Source organism: Puma concolor, chromosome C2, assembly GCF_028749965.1.
Source record: "Puma concolor isolate L17-30 chromosome C2, mPumCon1.1.hap2, whole genome shotgun sequence".
In the NCBI taxonomy this organism is placed as follows: Eukaryota; Metazoa; Chordata; class Mammalia; order Carnivora; family Felidae; genus Puma; species Puma concolor.
Window position 1 is genome coordinate 5,552,660 of NC_141675.1, and position 16,257 is coordinate 5,568,916.

The 16,257-nt window shown below is 56.2% G+C and overlaps 1 protein-coding gene across 2 annotated transcripts in view; it reads left to right on the plus strand.

Moving 5' to 3' along the window:
* Positions 1 to 826: 826 nt before the first annotated feature.
* The window catches only part of ITGA9 (integrin subunit alpha 9), a 344,865-nt gene continuing 329,434 nt past the window's right edge, over positions 827 to 16,257 (plus strand). The window contains exon 1 of one of the 2 annotated variants that reach the window (XM_086720437.1): positions 827 to 1,273. In XM_086720437.1, coding sequence (XP_086576563.1) covers positions 1,089 to 1,273 — 185 coding nt within the window. In that variant the 5' untranslated portion in view covers positions 827 to 1,088. The remainder of the gene's footprint in view (positions 1,274 to 16,257) is intronic. The other variant, XM_086720438.1, reaches the window with a different exon arrangement.

Sequence of the window (16,257 nt, forward strand, 5' to 3'; positions counted from 1 at the left end):
GTGATTGCCAAGGGCTGGGGGGTGGGGGTGGGGGTGGGGGTGGGGAGTTAGGGTTTCATGCATGTAGAGTCTCAGTTTTGCCAGACGGAAAAGTTGTAGAGACTGGCGGCGGCGGCGGCTGCACCACGGTGTCAATGTTCTCAACGCCACGAAACTTACACTCAAGATGCTTAAAAGATGTACCCTGTGCATTTTATCACCATTACCCCTGCCCGCCCCCAGCTGGGCCCCTACCCTGGAGTGGGACCGCGGAGGCGCATTTCTGCCAGGTTCCGGGGGGGGGGGGGGGGGGGGGAACGTGGCTGTTGCTGGGGCCGAGACCACACCAAGGGATCGCCGGTGCAGGGGGCCAGGTGAGGGTAGTCGGAAGGGCAGGCCCTCCGCTCACCCCCACGTGGCTCTAGTTGTCCCCCAAAAGCACAGCTGGCGCCGGTGGAGCGCCTCTGTTCCTCAGGTGGACTCACAGCCCCGGCGAGGGACAGCAGACGGGCGGGGCCGGAGCAGAAGCCGAAGCCCGACCACCCGTCACTCGGCTTCCTTTGGTCCTCGCTGTGGGTGTGAGACCCGGAGGGAGCCGCTGACCCCGCGACCCCGCGACCCCGCAGAAGGGGCTGAGCGCGCAGCCGCGGGGCCGCGTCGGGGCAGCTGTCCGGCCCCAGGGCGTGGTGGGAGGCGCCGCAGCCGCGGTGCCCGGGCGGGTGTCGGGCCCTCTCCGGCCGGGGCGCCCGGGGCAGGGGCTGGGGCGGTGCGGGGGGGGCGCGGCTGGAGGCCGGCAGAGGGCGCCGGTGCGCCGTCCCGCCGCCGGCCTCCGGGCCGCCCACCCCGCGGGCGCGCCTCTCCGCAGCCCAGCGCCGCCCGGCCCGGGACCGCTCGCGCCGAGCGCGCAGACCTTTCGGCCGGACCTGAGGACGCCGCCCGCTCCGGGCCGCCCCTGCGCTCGCCTGCGGCGCCCGCTCGGCCTCCCGCCCTCGGGCCCGCGCCGCGTCCCGGCGCAGAGCCCCCGGCCGTCGGCGGAGCCCGCGGCCCCGGCGCCCGCGCGCACGGCGCCCGGCTCGCGGGGCACAGCGGAGGGCGGCGGCCGGCCGGGGATGGGCGGCCCGGCGGCGCGGAGGGGCGCCGGGGGGCTCCGCGCGCTGCTCCTGGCGCTGCTGGCCGCGGGGACCCCCGCGGGCGCCTACAACCTGGACCCGCAGCGCCCCGTGCGCTTCCAGGGCCCCGCCGGTTCCTTCTTCGGCTACGCGGTGCTGGAGCACTTCCACGACAACACGCGCTGGTGAGTTGCGCCCCGCGACCCCGGCCCGGCCCGGCCGCCCCCGCGCCGCGCTCCCCGGGGCCCGAGAGAAACGGCTCGGCGGCGCGCAGCCCGGCGGCGGACGGCGGGAGGGCCGGACGCCGGGCTCCGGTCCCGCCGCCGTCGCGGTGGGCGCCCGGGGCTGGAGGCGGCCGGGCCGGCGCTGCCCGCGGTCCCAGCCCGGCGTGCGCGGGGACAGCCGCGCGGGCGGCCCCCCTCGGCCTCCTAGCCGGCGGAGCGGGAACGCCCGCTCGCGAAGTAACTCGTTCCCTCTGTCCCCGAGCCCCCCCCCCCCCCCCACAACCTCCAGGCGAACGCCCCGGGACACCCGGCACTCGAGACGCAGACCCCTCGGTTTCAGGGAGCTCTTGGTGACACCCCACCCACCGCTCCCCGGCTTCGAGCCGCTCCAGTGCGCGGCGCCGGGGAAGCGCGGTAACCCGGGACGTGAGAGGGGCGGGCTGTGCGAGTGCAGGGAGGGCGTGGGGGCTCCCCAGACGTGAGTGGGAGCCCGAGGGGCCCCGTCCTTCCTTGCAAGGCTCTCCGAGGACGCGAGCTGAGAGGGTCCGGGATGCTGGTGGGTGATTTCTGGGGCAGCCTGGGCCTCATTTCACCCGGGTCATCTGACCTGGAGACAAGCACCTTAAGTCTTGGGAGAAAGGATGTGGTTCTGCAGAGGTCAAGGAGTCCAGCTGCCCCCTAAGAGCTCTCCGCGCTAAGTGCCATCAGCTAAGGGGCGCAGAGCTTGAGCGCCCAGCCCCCCGAGAAGCGCGGAGGCGAGGTTGGTCCTTCCTTGACCTTTTCCTGGCGGGGACTCCAACGGCACGCAGAGGTCATTACCTCTTCATCGGAGAGCTAGGCGGTGGACAGTTCCCCTGTTCAAGGTCATGTCCCAGTGGGGGCCCTGGGACAGCTAGTGTGGGGTTGGTTTTATTGTGTGGTCACCAGTGTGAGTGTCCTTCGGGGTTGCAGGTTAGGAAGGCGCGGTCAGTAATGTGTGCTCCCAGCATGCAGCTCTGTGGGAGAGTTCCTGCTCCGAATTGGACAGAGGCTGACCCAAGAGGGTGGATTTGTAGATCTGAGTCCTCAAGCATTCCTGGAAAAGGGAGGACTCCGTGACCAGCCAGCCCATTAAAAGTCATGTTGTTTAGGAGAACTGCCTCCCGGAGACCCAGTTTTTAAAGTCCCACGTAGCCCCTGTCCGGTTCTACGTCTCCTTCCCCACCGTTTACCCCAGTTGCTGAATTTAAGGCCAGACTATCTTTTCCTGCACTTGCCAAATACGCCTTTTAAGTATTTTTATTTTTATTTTGAGGGAGAGCGGGCAAGCAAGCGGGGAAGGGGCAGAGAGAGAGAGAGAGAAAGAGAATCCCAAGCAGCCTCTGCACTGTCAGTGTGCGAAGCCTGATGCAGGGCTCGAGCTCACAGACTGTGAGGTCATAACCTGAGCCGAAATCAAGAGTGGGACGCTTAACCAAGCCCCCTGGGTGCCCCGCCAAGTCCTTTTTTTCGAGTAAAGCAGGCTGCACACCTTTTCCATGTCCTGCACTCTCAGAGTCCACTGTGGGCTTTGGTTTTGGTAGAGAATGCGGCAGGAGCAGTGGGAGAACGCATCCCAGAATCCCAGGCTGGGCTACTGGACCGTGTGACCTCGGCACAAAGTATGTGGGGGGCGCTGTCAGGAATCGAAGGGCTTCTGTGGGTGGGGGGCTCCTGAGGAAAGGCAGGCAGGAGAGCTGTGCACTGTGTCGGATCTGTAGCTGGATCTGTAGCTGCACAGGCTTGTTCTCCTCCGGGCTCTTTAATGGCTCAGCTCAAGGGAGAAGTGCCAGGACTCAATCACCTGGCTTTGGACGGGCCGCAGGTCAAAGCTGCCCTGGCTGGGGAACAAAGGGGGGCAGGGGAGGCAAGAGCTGGTTTGCCCTGCTTTGTTTCAAAAGGGCACGAGGAAAAGCTGTGGGCCTGGGATAGGGCAATTGCAGGAAATGACGGGCTGGCTTTCCACTTGGCACCCAGAGGACAGGGCAGACACGGGGGGTGTGCAACTGGAAGGTAATGCTGGTGTATGGCCGTGGGGCAGATATGCCTGGGGTCCTACGGAACCCATCAACAGCCAGGCTCCTGCTCTCAAAAGGGCGCTGTCTGCTTCTGACAGGAACATGCTGTTCTTTCCACTGGGGGGCTCGTCCCTATAGTTTCTCAGGTAGCAACTAAACTCCGCGGACATCTCTTTCAAGCAAAATTTCTTTTTCCGTTTTTGCCTCACATTGTCTTAATTGTATCTTCGTTTGGCTGTGTCCTTGATAGCTGTCCTCTTGCTGCCTTTTCCAACTACTTTGCTCCTTATCCTTTTCTCTCTTCTGCTTTCCTCCCAGTATTCTTTGTCTTAGGCCTCGAACATTATTCTCAGCTGATTATGCTGCCCAGACTTTGTAAGCTGCAGCTCTTGAAGCAATGGACTTCCAGCATTGCCTCCTTTCTCCTTTTCCCTAGAGACTAGACTTGCCGTGAGGCTAATGAAACTTCCACCAAAGGCCCCTCACTCACATGGGCCCCCACCGAGCCCCTGTACCTAATTTTGTTTTGTATTTTCTTTTTTTTTTTTTTCCAACGTTTATTTATTTTTGGGTCAGAGAGAGACAGAGCATGAACGGGGGAGGGGCAGAGAGAGAGGGAGACACAGAATCGGAAACAGGCTCCAGGCTCTGAGCCATCAGCCCAGAGCCTGACGCGGGGCTCGAACTCCCGGACCGCGAGATCGTGACCTGGCTGAAGTCGGACGCTTAACCGACTGCGCCACCCAGGCGCCCCTGTTTTGTATTTTCTTAAAGGTGGTCACCCTAAATTTACATGATTCGGGCCCTGTGGAATCTGGACCTACCCTACATCTCTATCTGAACTTGTAGCTCTGTGGTGGGTTGATTGACTTAGCGACTGGTTGTTCGTCTCTTCCTACCAGGCAGTCCCAGGACCCTGGATCTTTTAGCCTTGCCTGAGGGACGTGTAGGTTGTTTCCAATTCTTCACAATTATAAACAACAGCAGGGGTAAACATCCTTGTAACTAAAGCCTTGCGGACATCCTTAATTATTTCCTTTGAATAAATTCCTGGGCGTAGAATGGCTGGGTCTGAGAGGAGGGAGGTTTTGAGGCATTTTCTATGCGTTTTCCAAGTGCCAGTGAAGTTAAAGCGTGTGCTTTAGAAAATGCATTAACTTTCTCAGGCACTGGAGTTTTGGAGTAATATGCTAACGGGCTGGATCCATTGCTTTAGAGGAGCTTAGCTATCTGCAAGAGGGGAACTTCAAAAGGTCACGAATAGAATGGATGAAGGAGGTAAGAGATATGAGAAGGAAGAGTAATCCCTTGAAACTTTGAAACGAGGGAAAATGTTAATTAAACTTTCTCTGTATCTGGTGCCTTTCTTAAGAAATTACTCCTTAGCCTCCGAATTCGGTATCGATGGTTTAATAAGTCGGCTTCATGCTAATTAAACACCTGTGTACAGGTAGAAGGATTTGTTGGGAGAAGGGCAGAGGAGCAGGAAGAATGTGCTGGAGAACACGGGGGGACAGCCCGGCCACCGGAGCCAGCGTGGGCTCTGCAAGTGGCAGAGCTGAGGGTCTTTGGTGTTGGCGGACCGGGGCGCGGGTCACAGTGCTCTCGTATGCTCCTGCCAGCAGAGCTCGCATTTGTTCCCGAACCCCGTAACCCAGCATACCTGTCAGTTCTTTTCTTTTTAAGCCAAAATTGTCACGATTTCTGTAACAGATGGGGGTAATAACCTTGCTTTCCTAAGCCCGGAGGCTTGAACACGGCTTCTGCAGTCATACTGCATTGAGAGCAGAGCCCCAGACCCAGCACCTCTCCGAGTGTTTGGCTTGAACGGTCCCTCTGTGGCCGTGCTCTAGGCAGTGACGGTTGTCCCCCTGGCCAGGTGGACCAGGATATCCTGGACAGCGCTGCAGATGTCATTTGTATCTGTTTGGATGCAAACATGCAAATGACTCAGTTTCCTCCTTTCCAGCAACACTCCGAGGGTGTCTGCCTGCCAGAGCCCGCTTCCCCTCCTGTCCCCCTGCCCCCGTGCCCGGGGTCTCCTTGCAGCCTTTGAGCCACAGTAGTAGCTGCCAGGGAACATGGACAAAGCCGATTTCTGTCCCCTTCCCTTAGACATGTACTGGTTCTTCAGCTGCAGGGCAGACGACTGTAACACCCTGTGATATAAATGAATGCAGCCCCGGCTGGCGTCCAGCCCCCAGAGTGGGTCTCTTTCACACCCCTCCCCTGCCCTCCTTCCTCTGTGCCCCAGACGCCCTGGAGCCCGAGGTGGTTGGGTGCATCGGCTTCCTTTCTGGCGACGCGCTTCCTGCCCCGTCTCCCGGGACACATCAAGACGGCTGTGCTCAGGCACAGAGCAAGTGCTCGGAAATGGAAGACACGCCGGCTTTCTGCTTTGTTAAGGTTGTCAGAAGAGCATTCAGTGAGGAATAGGAGGTAATCCAGAGCCAAGGAGAACACAGCATTCTCAGTGTGCATTAAGGTTGAGGATGAAAAGGACAAGCGAGGCAGTTCGGCTGCGTTGCCAATGCCGTTACCATTGGCCAGGTGTATTGCTATTTAAATGAAAATTACTTACGACCAAACAAAATTAAGAATTCCCTTTCTCAGGTACACTAGCCACGTTTCCAGTGCTCAGTATCGCATGTGGCTGGTGGCTGTGGGACTGGGCAGTACACGGAACACTTAGAGCAGAAAGGTTGTTGTTTTTGTTTTTTAAGTTTATTTTGAGAGAGAGAGAGAACAAGCAGGGGAGGGGCAGAGAGAGAGAGAGAGAGAGAGAGAGAGAGAGAGAGAGAGAGAGAGAGAATCCCAAGCCGGCTCCACAGTATCGGTGTAGAGCCCAACTTGGGGCCCAATCGCAGGAACCGTGAGATCGTGACTGGAGCCAAAACCAAGAGCCGGAGGCTGAATAGACTGAGCCACCCAGGCGCCCCGTGGCAGAAAGTTCTGGATAGTGCTGGTTTAGAGCAGCAAATTAAGTCTTAAAGGGCTAGACAAAGATCGACAGGCAACATGAGAAAAAGGAAAAAATCAGCCCTTGGAGGGTTTGTGTGTCAAAACAAGTGTGGGTGCTTAAATCTAACTCAGAATTAGCAACGGACAGCCAGGGAGGCTGACTTCTTTGTCCTTCCCTGGTCAAACACTGGAGCGCTAAGGGGGAGGGATTCAAGAACGAAAACTCCACCCACTGTCTGATGGGTGAGGACATCATGCGGTTCTAGCATCCCAGGCAAAATGTAGGCTACGGGCTCTGATGGGAGAGAGGCTTGTCCTTGGGCAGACACGGTTGTTCCGACGGGCAGAGGGGAGACCCTTGTGAAGGTAGAACCTTGAGAAGGGGGGCCGTGGGATCACGGGCCCTGCTGCACCCCATCTTTGTGAGGAGACACCCAGAAATGGCAGTGGCAGCCGGGCCTTCTCGAAACCCGTGTGATGGAGGTCTTTGCTGTCCCACGCCAGGCCCTCAGCTGGGAGTGTGGGTCCACTTCCCCATCTGGCTTTCCTCGATGTAGCATTTTCAGACCTTACTCCTGGGTCTTACTGCCCCGAAGAGCCCGCGTCTCATGCTCTCAGGAAGGCACGGTGCGTGTGTGAGGCCCAAGTTCTAAGGGGACCCGGAAAGTGTCTCTTGGGGTTTCCGGGGCGTTTCCCTGGAGATCTGGGGAAGCTGGCAAGGGTGCTGTTTGCAGAGCTAGTGCTGATTGCTGGCCGCCGGTCTGAGGCAGCTGTCTTGCCCGGGGGAGAAACTTCAGAGACAAGAAGATGACTTTTCTCAGCTAGTCACTAACAGCTCTGGGTGTGAGGGTGTGAAGAACTGGGCCCCAGCCAGCTCTGATTCCCCGCTGACGTCCGGAAACGGTCTTTCTCTGATAGCTTTTACTGTGATTTGTCTAGGGAATGTGTTTTCATGTGTATTAGAAAGCAGTCTCGGGGCACCTGGGTGGCGCAGTCCGACTTCAGCCAGGTCACGATCTCGCGGTCCGTGAGTTCGAGCCCCGCGTCAGGCTCTGGGCTGATGGCTCGGAGCCTGGAGCCTGTTTCTGATTCTGTGTCTCCCTCTCTCTCTGCCCCTCCCCCGTTCATGCTCTGTCTCTCTCTGTCCCAAAAAAAATAAATAAAAAACGTTGAAAAAAAAAATTAAAAAAAAAAGAAAGAAAGCAGTCTCTGTGTCGCCCTCAGAAATCAAGGGAGCGGCCTGTAACTTTAAGAAATAAAAATCAGCAATTCGATCAGATATTATCTGCTGGGCATCTATCTCCAAGAGATCAAATGCTCTCATAGGCATGGTAGTCTTTACTTGAACCTTTGGGACCGCCTGGCTGGTGGTTTCCAGTGTGCCACTCAGAGAACTGGAGCTTAGAGTTCCACGCCTTGTCCGAAGCCTGCCCCAGCCTCGGTGATCAACGCACATTGTCAGTGTGCGTCCTCTGGGAGCAGATGCTAAGGCAGAGGTAGGAGTGCAAGGGACGTGTTAGGTGGGGGGACAAGGCCTGGGGAGGAGCAAGGGGGAGGGAGCAAGACCGGGCGGAGAGAGCCTCAGACTGTGCTGTTGACCTGATTAAGATGTCCACCAACTTAACAGGACGCGCCCCTCCCCCCCCAACCGTGATCATCATAATCAGTCATTGGCTGCTGCCCCCTGGGCGGAGTGTGGCCTCGGCTTGATGGCTGTGGCCTTCCTGAAGGGGCTGCCGGTGGGGACTGCAGCTGAATGGCATGAGGTGGCACAGGGGATGCACGGCTCCATGGTGGCCACGGAACCCATCATTTGTGGATTGCTGTGTTAGGAAGGCAGGAGATGTGCTCCTTGGCCAGCAGTTGTGGCTGGGGATTATCTGTGCCTTATTGCACTGGGTCAGCACGGGGGACATTAGAAATCTGGCCTGAAGCAGACTCCAGAGCATTCTAGCTGTCAACTTTCACACAGGGCGCCTCTTCCTGACTTCAGAGAAGTCACAGGTGAGGGATGGAGGAGAGAGAGAACCCCCCCTGCCATTACCTTGAGCCATCGGGCAGCTGATGAGCTCCTGACCAGAGGGAGCAGCAGCACTTCCTTCCTGGGACTTCACAAACCACAAACCATCAAGCCAAGTGGGTTGGTGACCAACCAAAGCAGAAGGAAGTGTTTTATCAGGACCTTCCTTTTTGACAGAACCTGGGAAAGTGAATCCAAGATTGGGAAAGATCTGGAGTCTTTGAAACTACAGCCTCACTGGGTCCCCCGTTTGTGCTTTGTGGGGGAACGTTAGAAGGGACTCATGCTGTGAGTTTCAGTTCCCAGCAGAAACAACATGGTGGCCGCAGCTATGCACTTACTGAGTCCTTAGCAGGTGTTGAGTGCTGTTCTACGTGCTTTATGTGCTCTAGCTCATTGAATGTTCCCAAGTGTCGGCTGGTTGTCATTCTAGCCCCAGTCACGAAGGAGAAAACAAACACAGAGGTGTTGCTTGCCCAGGTCACCTGGCCAAAGTGGTGGACTTGGGAGTGTGCTTATGCCTCTCACAGAGTCAGGAGTCTAAGTTTGGGGCTTCAAGGCATCCAAGCATCTGTCTCGTAAGGTTCTTTCCTTCCTGGCTTTTCTGGAAAAGTTTTGGAATTATAGCAGTGGTAACTTCCCTGTGACATCCTTTGGGGTACTTATTCATGATCCACTGGGCACAGGTGGAGGGATTCTGGGGGTGCTGTTTTCCAGAGATACTTGATCACTGGGTAAACAGGGACCCAGTGATTCTGCCAGGGACATTTGTAGGCCTGCTCTCACCCCAAGTCTGTGTGAAGGTAAGAAGTGTCCTAGGAAAGATGGCACATTCTGGACTATTCCATGTATTCATCCTAATCTCCCTGGGCTGAGTTTGTTACCTTCTATCTCCATTTAAGCAGCTTAGTTCGGAGAGGAGCTAGGGAAGGTAGCCATGGCAGCCAGCGTTTAGGACTCACCCCTGGATTTATAACTTTATTGAAGAAACCCACACTGACTTTCTGCACGAGTGGCCGACACGCGAGACAGGATGTCTTGTGTCCCCCAGAACCTGAAGATAACAAGCACAAAGCCAACCTTCTCCATTTCCGCACATCCCTTGGTACGTTGAAGCCCAGGTGGCCTCTCCTACCCTGTCCTGGATGTGTGGTGTTCCAGCGCTGCGGGGTGCACACCCCCTGAAGCAAAACTGGCATGGTGCAGGGTCTTCTAAAGGCGGGACTGCACCTCTTACCCACCAGGGTGGCGCCTCCAGAGTGAATGTCCCACGCACAGGGAGCGGGGTTCTTCCTGGCTCTGCCTTCATTGTGGCCCCTGATTCCCCAGCAACAGCCAAACCCATGGTTTCCAGGCCATGAAAGGGGGGCTTCTGAGATGCCCAAGTGCCTGGTGGCCACGAGGGTGGGCCTCAAGGTCAGCCCTGCTCCCAGTTGGCTATTTTAGCCTCGGAGACGTTTGTAGGACCGTCAGGCCCTTCAGGTGTTCGAGTCCTTGTTCAGCTCTTTGGAAAAGAGTAATAATAAAGCATTTCTCTCACCACATTGTTGAGTGCATTAAATGAGATGATCTCTGCAGAGCCTGGAACACAGCCTCCAGCACAAAGGAAACCCTGGGTAAATACTAGTACTTACCCTATTGTTACTTTGTAGGAGACCCTCAATCAACACTGGTAGTTACTCTTTTTGTTACTTTGATTTGACTTGTGGAACTAATGGTCATCTTTATCCTGACTTTAGATGCTAAAAGAGTTTGCTTTTGGTACATTTGTTGAATCCTTTATTCATTTATCATGATCTGAGTGTCAATACTCAATACAGAAATGAATGAGATAGTCTTGTGTTAAGACGCACCCCTCATTATGTGTGGTCTCTAAAATTGTGGTCATGCTCTACGTAAATCTGCATTTCTGTGTATTCATTTACATGCTGTCTGCTTCCAGAAAGGCCCTGAGATGGCTCCTTTACTTGGAGACCCGTGGGATTGTCCATCCCAGGGCTCTGCAGGCTGCTTTCTTCTCTCAGCAGGTGGGAGGCCGCCCCTGGTATGGGGAGCTCTGGCCCCCATCCTGGGCTCCACATAAGTCTGGGAGGGGGCGGTGAGAATTTTAGCAAAAAATAAAAGTATTGTTCTTGGAGAAGAAAATCATCACAAGAAACTACCAGGAAGACCTCACGCACGGCTTTTACTCATCTCCGTGATGTCTGTAGCTTTCCTCTCTTGGATTTTAATGTGTCCTTGACGCTCTTAGGTGGGGAAGGAAAACATTGGCCCTTTCACCATGCTTCCTTCTCCAGCTGCTGCTTCTCAGTGCATCTGCCAAGACCCGAGGCCCCGGCAGGCTCTGAGGGCCCTTCACTCCCTGCCAGGGCGACCAGCAGGCTGATGCCTCTCCAAGCGGTGGGGGGGGGGGGGGGAGACCCTGGGGGGGACCCTGCCTGTGTTTCTGCTCTTACCCAGTTGGGCATGAACTCACCTGTTTCATTCTCAGACTTAGCATTTTCTGAGCTGGATTATTGCCAGCCTTTTATGAGTCCTCTCTGTGCCAAGGGTGCTGTGCTCATGGTTACTCTGTTGCAGTGGGAGCTGCGGCTGAGGTGCAGAAGCCAGATCCGAGGTTATCCAGCAAGTCGATGGCAGGCTTGTGATTTGAACCCAGGTGGGCCTGACTCAACGCTTGTCTGTCTGGCTGTTCCCCGGGTCAGGCTTGCTGCTGTCCCCTTCCTCACCAAGTCCCTGTCCAAGGTATCCATTTCCAAAGGAGGAAGAAAAAGCGCCCTGATGCTTTTTCTGGGAGCATTTCTGTCTGCTCTTGGCCTTGGCAGATGAAAACTCCTACCCCATTCTCAAAAGTCAGGCCATCCTGGACGCACCCCACCCCCAACACTTGCCATTTCTGTTTGTGCCTCCCTGCTGCACTGGGAAGGGGACTGTGTGTTTTCATTATCTTTTATTTTTGTTCTTTTTAATTAAAAAATTTTAAATGTGTATTTATTTGTTTTGAGAAAGAGAGAGGGCGAGCACAAGCAGGTGATGGGCAAAAGAGAGGGAGGGGGAGATAGAGAGAGAGAGAAAGAGAGAATCTAAAGAAGTTTCCACACTGGCAGTGCAGAGCCCAGCATGGGGCTTAAGCCCCTGAACCATAAGATCATGACCTGAGCTGAAACCAAGAGTCGGTTGCTCAACCAACTGAGCCACCCCGGAGCCCCTGTACTATCTTTTAAAGATGAGGGAGGGCCGGGGTGGTCAGGGGGCTTTGCCCGAGGTCACAGAGCTGGAGAGGAGATGCCACATTCTTCGGGGCCGAATCTGCCACCCCACCCTGCCTTTCCCATATCAGGGCCCTCAGTGAAAGTGTGTGGCCCTGGGTGGCCACAAGGTCCCTTCAGAAGTAGCGTATCCTGCCTTGATGCTATATCTCTTTTCTGCTTCCACAGTGTTGCTGCGTCACAAATCACCCTAAAACTCAGTGGTTTAAACCACTGAGTCTGTAGTTGGCGGTTTCGGCGGGGTTCAGCGGGATGGTTCTTCTCTCGCTGGGCTCCCTCACGCGTCTGCTCTCAGCTTCTGGGCAGGCAGGCGGGCCGGCTGGTCCGGGATGGCTTCAGGTGAGACGGCCCATCTCCATGTGTCTTTCGTGCTCCCGCAGCCTGGGCTTGTACATGCGCTGGGCAAGGTGCCGAGGGAGCAATCAGAGGCACGCGCGGTCTCTTGAAGCCTGAGCTGGGAAGTCAGACCACCCCCTCGGTCACATGGTGTTGGCCGAGGCAAGTTCCGGGGCCTGCCCGCATTCAAGAGGGGGAGACAGACTCCACCTCCTGATGGGAGAAGCTGCGAGGTACCAGGAAGAAAGGCGTGGATACGGGAGGGATGGCGAATTGTGACTACTTTTGCAGTCCACTGCTAGTGGCGAAAGTGTCCCAGCCATTCCTGGATTTCTGTGACCTCAGCTAAAGGTCTAAATGAATTCCAGGTTCTGAGGAGCTCCTGGGAGTTCTGCCAAGAGGGGGAGCGGGGGGTGAGTTCGGTGCGAGGGTGTTTGGCCTATGTCGAACATTCTTATGTTTCACTGAACACCTACTTTGTACCAAGCACGGTGCTAGGTACGTTTTTTATTAAAAAATATATTTTTTTTAAAGTTTGTTTATTTTTGGGGCGCCTGGGTGGCTCAGTCAGTTAAGCATCCGACTTCAGCTCAGGTCACGATCTCACGGTCCGCGAGTTCGAGCCCCGCATCGGGCTCTGGGCTGATGGCTCAGAGCCTGGAGCCTGCTTCCGATTCTGTGTTTCCCTCTCTCTCTGCCCCTCCCCCGTTCATGCTGTGTCTCTCTCTGTCTCAAAAATAAATAAACGATAAAAAAAAAAAAAATTTAAAGTTTGTTTATTTTTGAGACAGAGCGCGAGTGGGGGAGGGGCAGAGAGAGAGGGAGACACAGAATGTGAAGCAGGCTCCAGGCTCCGAGCGGTCAGCACAGAGCCCGACATGGGGCTCGAACACACAGACCGCGAGATCATGGCTTGAGCTGAGGTCGGACGCTTAACCGGCTGAGCCACCCAGGCACCCCTTTTGTGCCAGGTACTTTATAAACATTGTCTTCCACCTCGCAAGCACCCTTACTAGGTATATTTTTATTTTTTCCCATTTTACAGAGGAAGAAGACCGAGGCCCGGAGTAGTTAAGAAACTTGCCTGAGGTCGCATAGCTTATCAGTGGTTGAGGCAGAACTTGAACCCTGTGCTTCTTGCCAAATTACCACCCTGAGTAATTTGCCCTCAAAGCCTAGAATTCTAGTGGAACTATTAGTTTCAACCCCCTAAAAAGCAGTTAGTATCCAGTGTTTTGAGCTGGAGCCTCAGTTTCTCCAAACATAAAAAGAGGAGCTTCTGAAGCCTTTCGGGTCCCCAGCTCCAGTTGGCAAGCACTGGCCCCAGAGTCTCCTCTCTCTGAGGGGGGAAGGGTTCCATGCCGTCAGAGGTGGCTCCCTGGCCCCAAACAGTCCCCTGTGTGTTCAGATCTCAGCTATTTTTTGCCCAGTAAGGGATGGGGAGGGATTCCTTGGGTGGTCCTGTGGGACACGCAATGAACGAATTCCACGCCTGTCACTGACACGTGTCTCTGGGGAAGCTTTGGCTTTGGCTTCAAATGCGTGAGCGCAAACCTAATGCATTTAAGGTTTTCCATTCCCAGTTGTTGTCCTCCCGGCTGTGATTTCGCCCTGGGGAATCACTGCTGAGGTGTTTGTGGGTAGGGAGGGAGCCTTCCCCAGGGAGGCAGCTCGGCCCTCTTCTGTTGCCCGCTTGCCAGAGAGTTTACCTGCCGTCTGCTCCGGTGATGCGAGGGAGGGCTTCAGAACCAGGGGGGTGGCTGTGTTGGAGAGGCGGAGTTTGGAGGACTGGCCACGGATGCCCCGGGTTTAAATCCCAGCTTACCAGCAGCGTAACCTTGTCTCTGAGTAAAGCGCACATGGGAAGCTGCCCGACAGGGTTGCCTTGAGCAAGAAATCAGACAACCCGTGAGCATAACCCGGGTTGGCAGGTGGGCAGATGGGCCCACATTTCCAGACAGGTGTGTGAACTACTCATTAAGAGAGGCAAATCTGGGGGCGCCCGCGTGGCTCAGTCAGCTGAGTGTCCGACTCTTGATTTCGGCTCAGGTTATGACCCCAGGGTCGTGGGATTGAGCCCCGTGTCAGGCTCTGCGTTGGGTGTGGAGCCTGCCTGGGATTCTTCCTCTCTCCCTCTCTCTCTCTGCCCCGCCCCCTCTCGTGCTCTCTCCCTCTCTAAAATAAAAAAAAAGATAGGTGTTGATGATTTCTTCTTAAAAAAAAAAAAAAGCAAACCTCTGGGCATCACTGTGCCAGCCACAAACGCGTTTAGAAAAGCGAGGACGTGATTGACATTCAGCCTGGTGGGGGGGAGAAAGGCTTCTTTCTATTTTAAACCCCTGTTCTTTGGCACGACAGAAGCTCCAAATCAAAGCGTTAACCCGGGAACCGGCCGAAGAGCCTCGTGAGGGCTTTTCTTGGGCAAGATCACACTGTGGTGGCTGGCTGCAGACTGGTCGCCCTGTGCTTTCTGGGTCCCTTTTTCTCCTTTCTGGCTGACGTGGGGTGGGCAGAATAGGGGGGTGGGCAGTGCGCCCGACCGCCGGGGTGCGCGCTATACCCGGCTAGCCCAGATCCTGCGCCCTCCAAGTGCCTGATACACCCTGATTGTCCTCGTCATTAGAAATCTAAAGTAACGAGTTAAGGAGAGGAGTCTAAAATGTCCTTGAAGTTTGAGCGCATCTTTAGGGGTGGGATAGGAGCAGGGTTCCTTTTTCAAGAGTCATCCGTTCGTACTGGCTGCAGATGGAGCGCGATTATTTGTCGTCCACGTAGGGGGTTGTATAGCGTGTTAGCCTCCGCATCGCCGGGAGGGCCTGTTAAGACGCGCGTTCTGATTTGGGGGGCTGAGGCCTGAGGTCCTGCTTTGCCATCAAGCTCCCGGGCATTTCCCCTGCTTTCCCTGCTGCTGGTCTGAGGACCACACGTGAAGTAGCAAGCAAGGGTGAGAATCGGCCTGATGGCTTGTTGATGGGAGCCTGTTGGCGGGGACACCTGGGCCCTTTCCTGTGGCAACCGTACAGAGGAAGGAGCCATCTCAGTGTCGTGTCGAAGGTACCAGGGAAGATTGTGGGGGGCTCTGGGAAGTGACGGGCTGTCTCTTTATAACGCAGAGAAGAACAGACGAGAAGAGGCGGATGGCGTCTGTGCGGTGGCTCGTCCTGAACTCTGGGCGGTCGCACGCTCTGTCTCTCGGGATCGGCCTGGCAGCCAGCCAGCTGAACTGACTTCAGAAGAGACCGGCTCATGGGCTGGCCTACGGCAGCGGTCTTGCTGCTGGGCAGCCCCAGAGCAACGCCAGGCTGGGGAGGAAGCCACAGCGTTCTGTAAACACAGAGATACAAGCCGGGGCTCCACCGCGCCGCCCCCCGGGGGCGCGTGTGTGTGTGCACACGCCCCCTTATCTCCTGCTTCGTTTCCCATTGCAAAGGACTTGGAAAAACCTTCTCGTCCGACCGGCTGACGGGGACTTGGAACCAAAGGGTTGTTATCAGCGCTCGATCAGCCATCGCTAGAACCGCTGAGCACCGTGGGTTTGGAAGGGGAAAAAGCTCATCCAGCGGATCCTTTCCCCACCTTAGACTCGGATACGAACTTTGTCCCTCTCAGTCTCCGCTCTGGGCTGGAAGCACCAGCGCCTGGGATTTCGGCTCTCCGGGGTCCCTTCCTTCCCGGGATAACCCGTGACCCCGGGTCTGTGACTTCGGCCCAGTGGCACTCTCTGACAGGGCCCGGGTCCCAGGGCCGTTTTGGGGGACACGGTGGGGAAACAGCTTGTTCCTTGCAGCGTTTCCCTTCCACGCTGTGTGAACACTTCTCCCCTTTGTCTAATTTTCGTGGTTTTTAATAAAGTGAATTGCAAGTGGCATTTATTCGCCGAGCTAATGCAAATTTGGAGTTTGTGGGAACTTGTGGGCCCAGCCCTGTCCCGCTGGGGTTTTCGAGCGCAGGAGGCGTTTTATGTTCCCAGGCTTCTATGACCTGACACGTGGAAAGGCGGAGGACGGTTCGGCAGTTTAGACCCGTCAAACTGCTAATTCTTCTCACCTGTGAAAACATAACGGGCCTTATCGCGAGCAACCCTCTGCTGGCCCCGGTGGCTCTGAGGCTCAGCCCCAGAAGCCAGGGGGGAAGCCGGTCCCTTAATGTGGCTTTCTTCTCGCCGGGGTTGCGTTTTATGTGTCATCCTGCGTTTGAGCTGGAGCCGCCAGGAGCCGGCCCAGCCGCCCGCCCTGCGAGGGAAAGTGCTCGCTGAGATTTCTGGAGGCTGGGGATGCAGCCCTGCTTCTGCCTGGGGATTCTGCAGCTGGGGCCCCCCGTGGG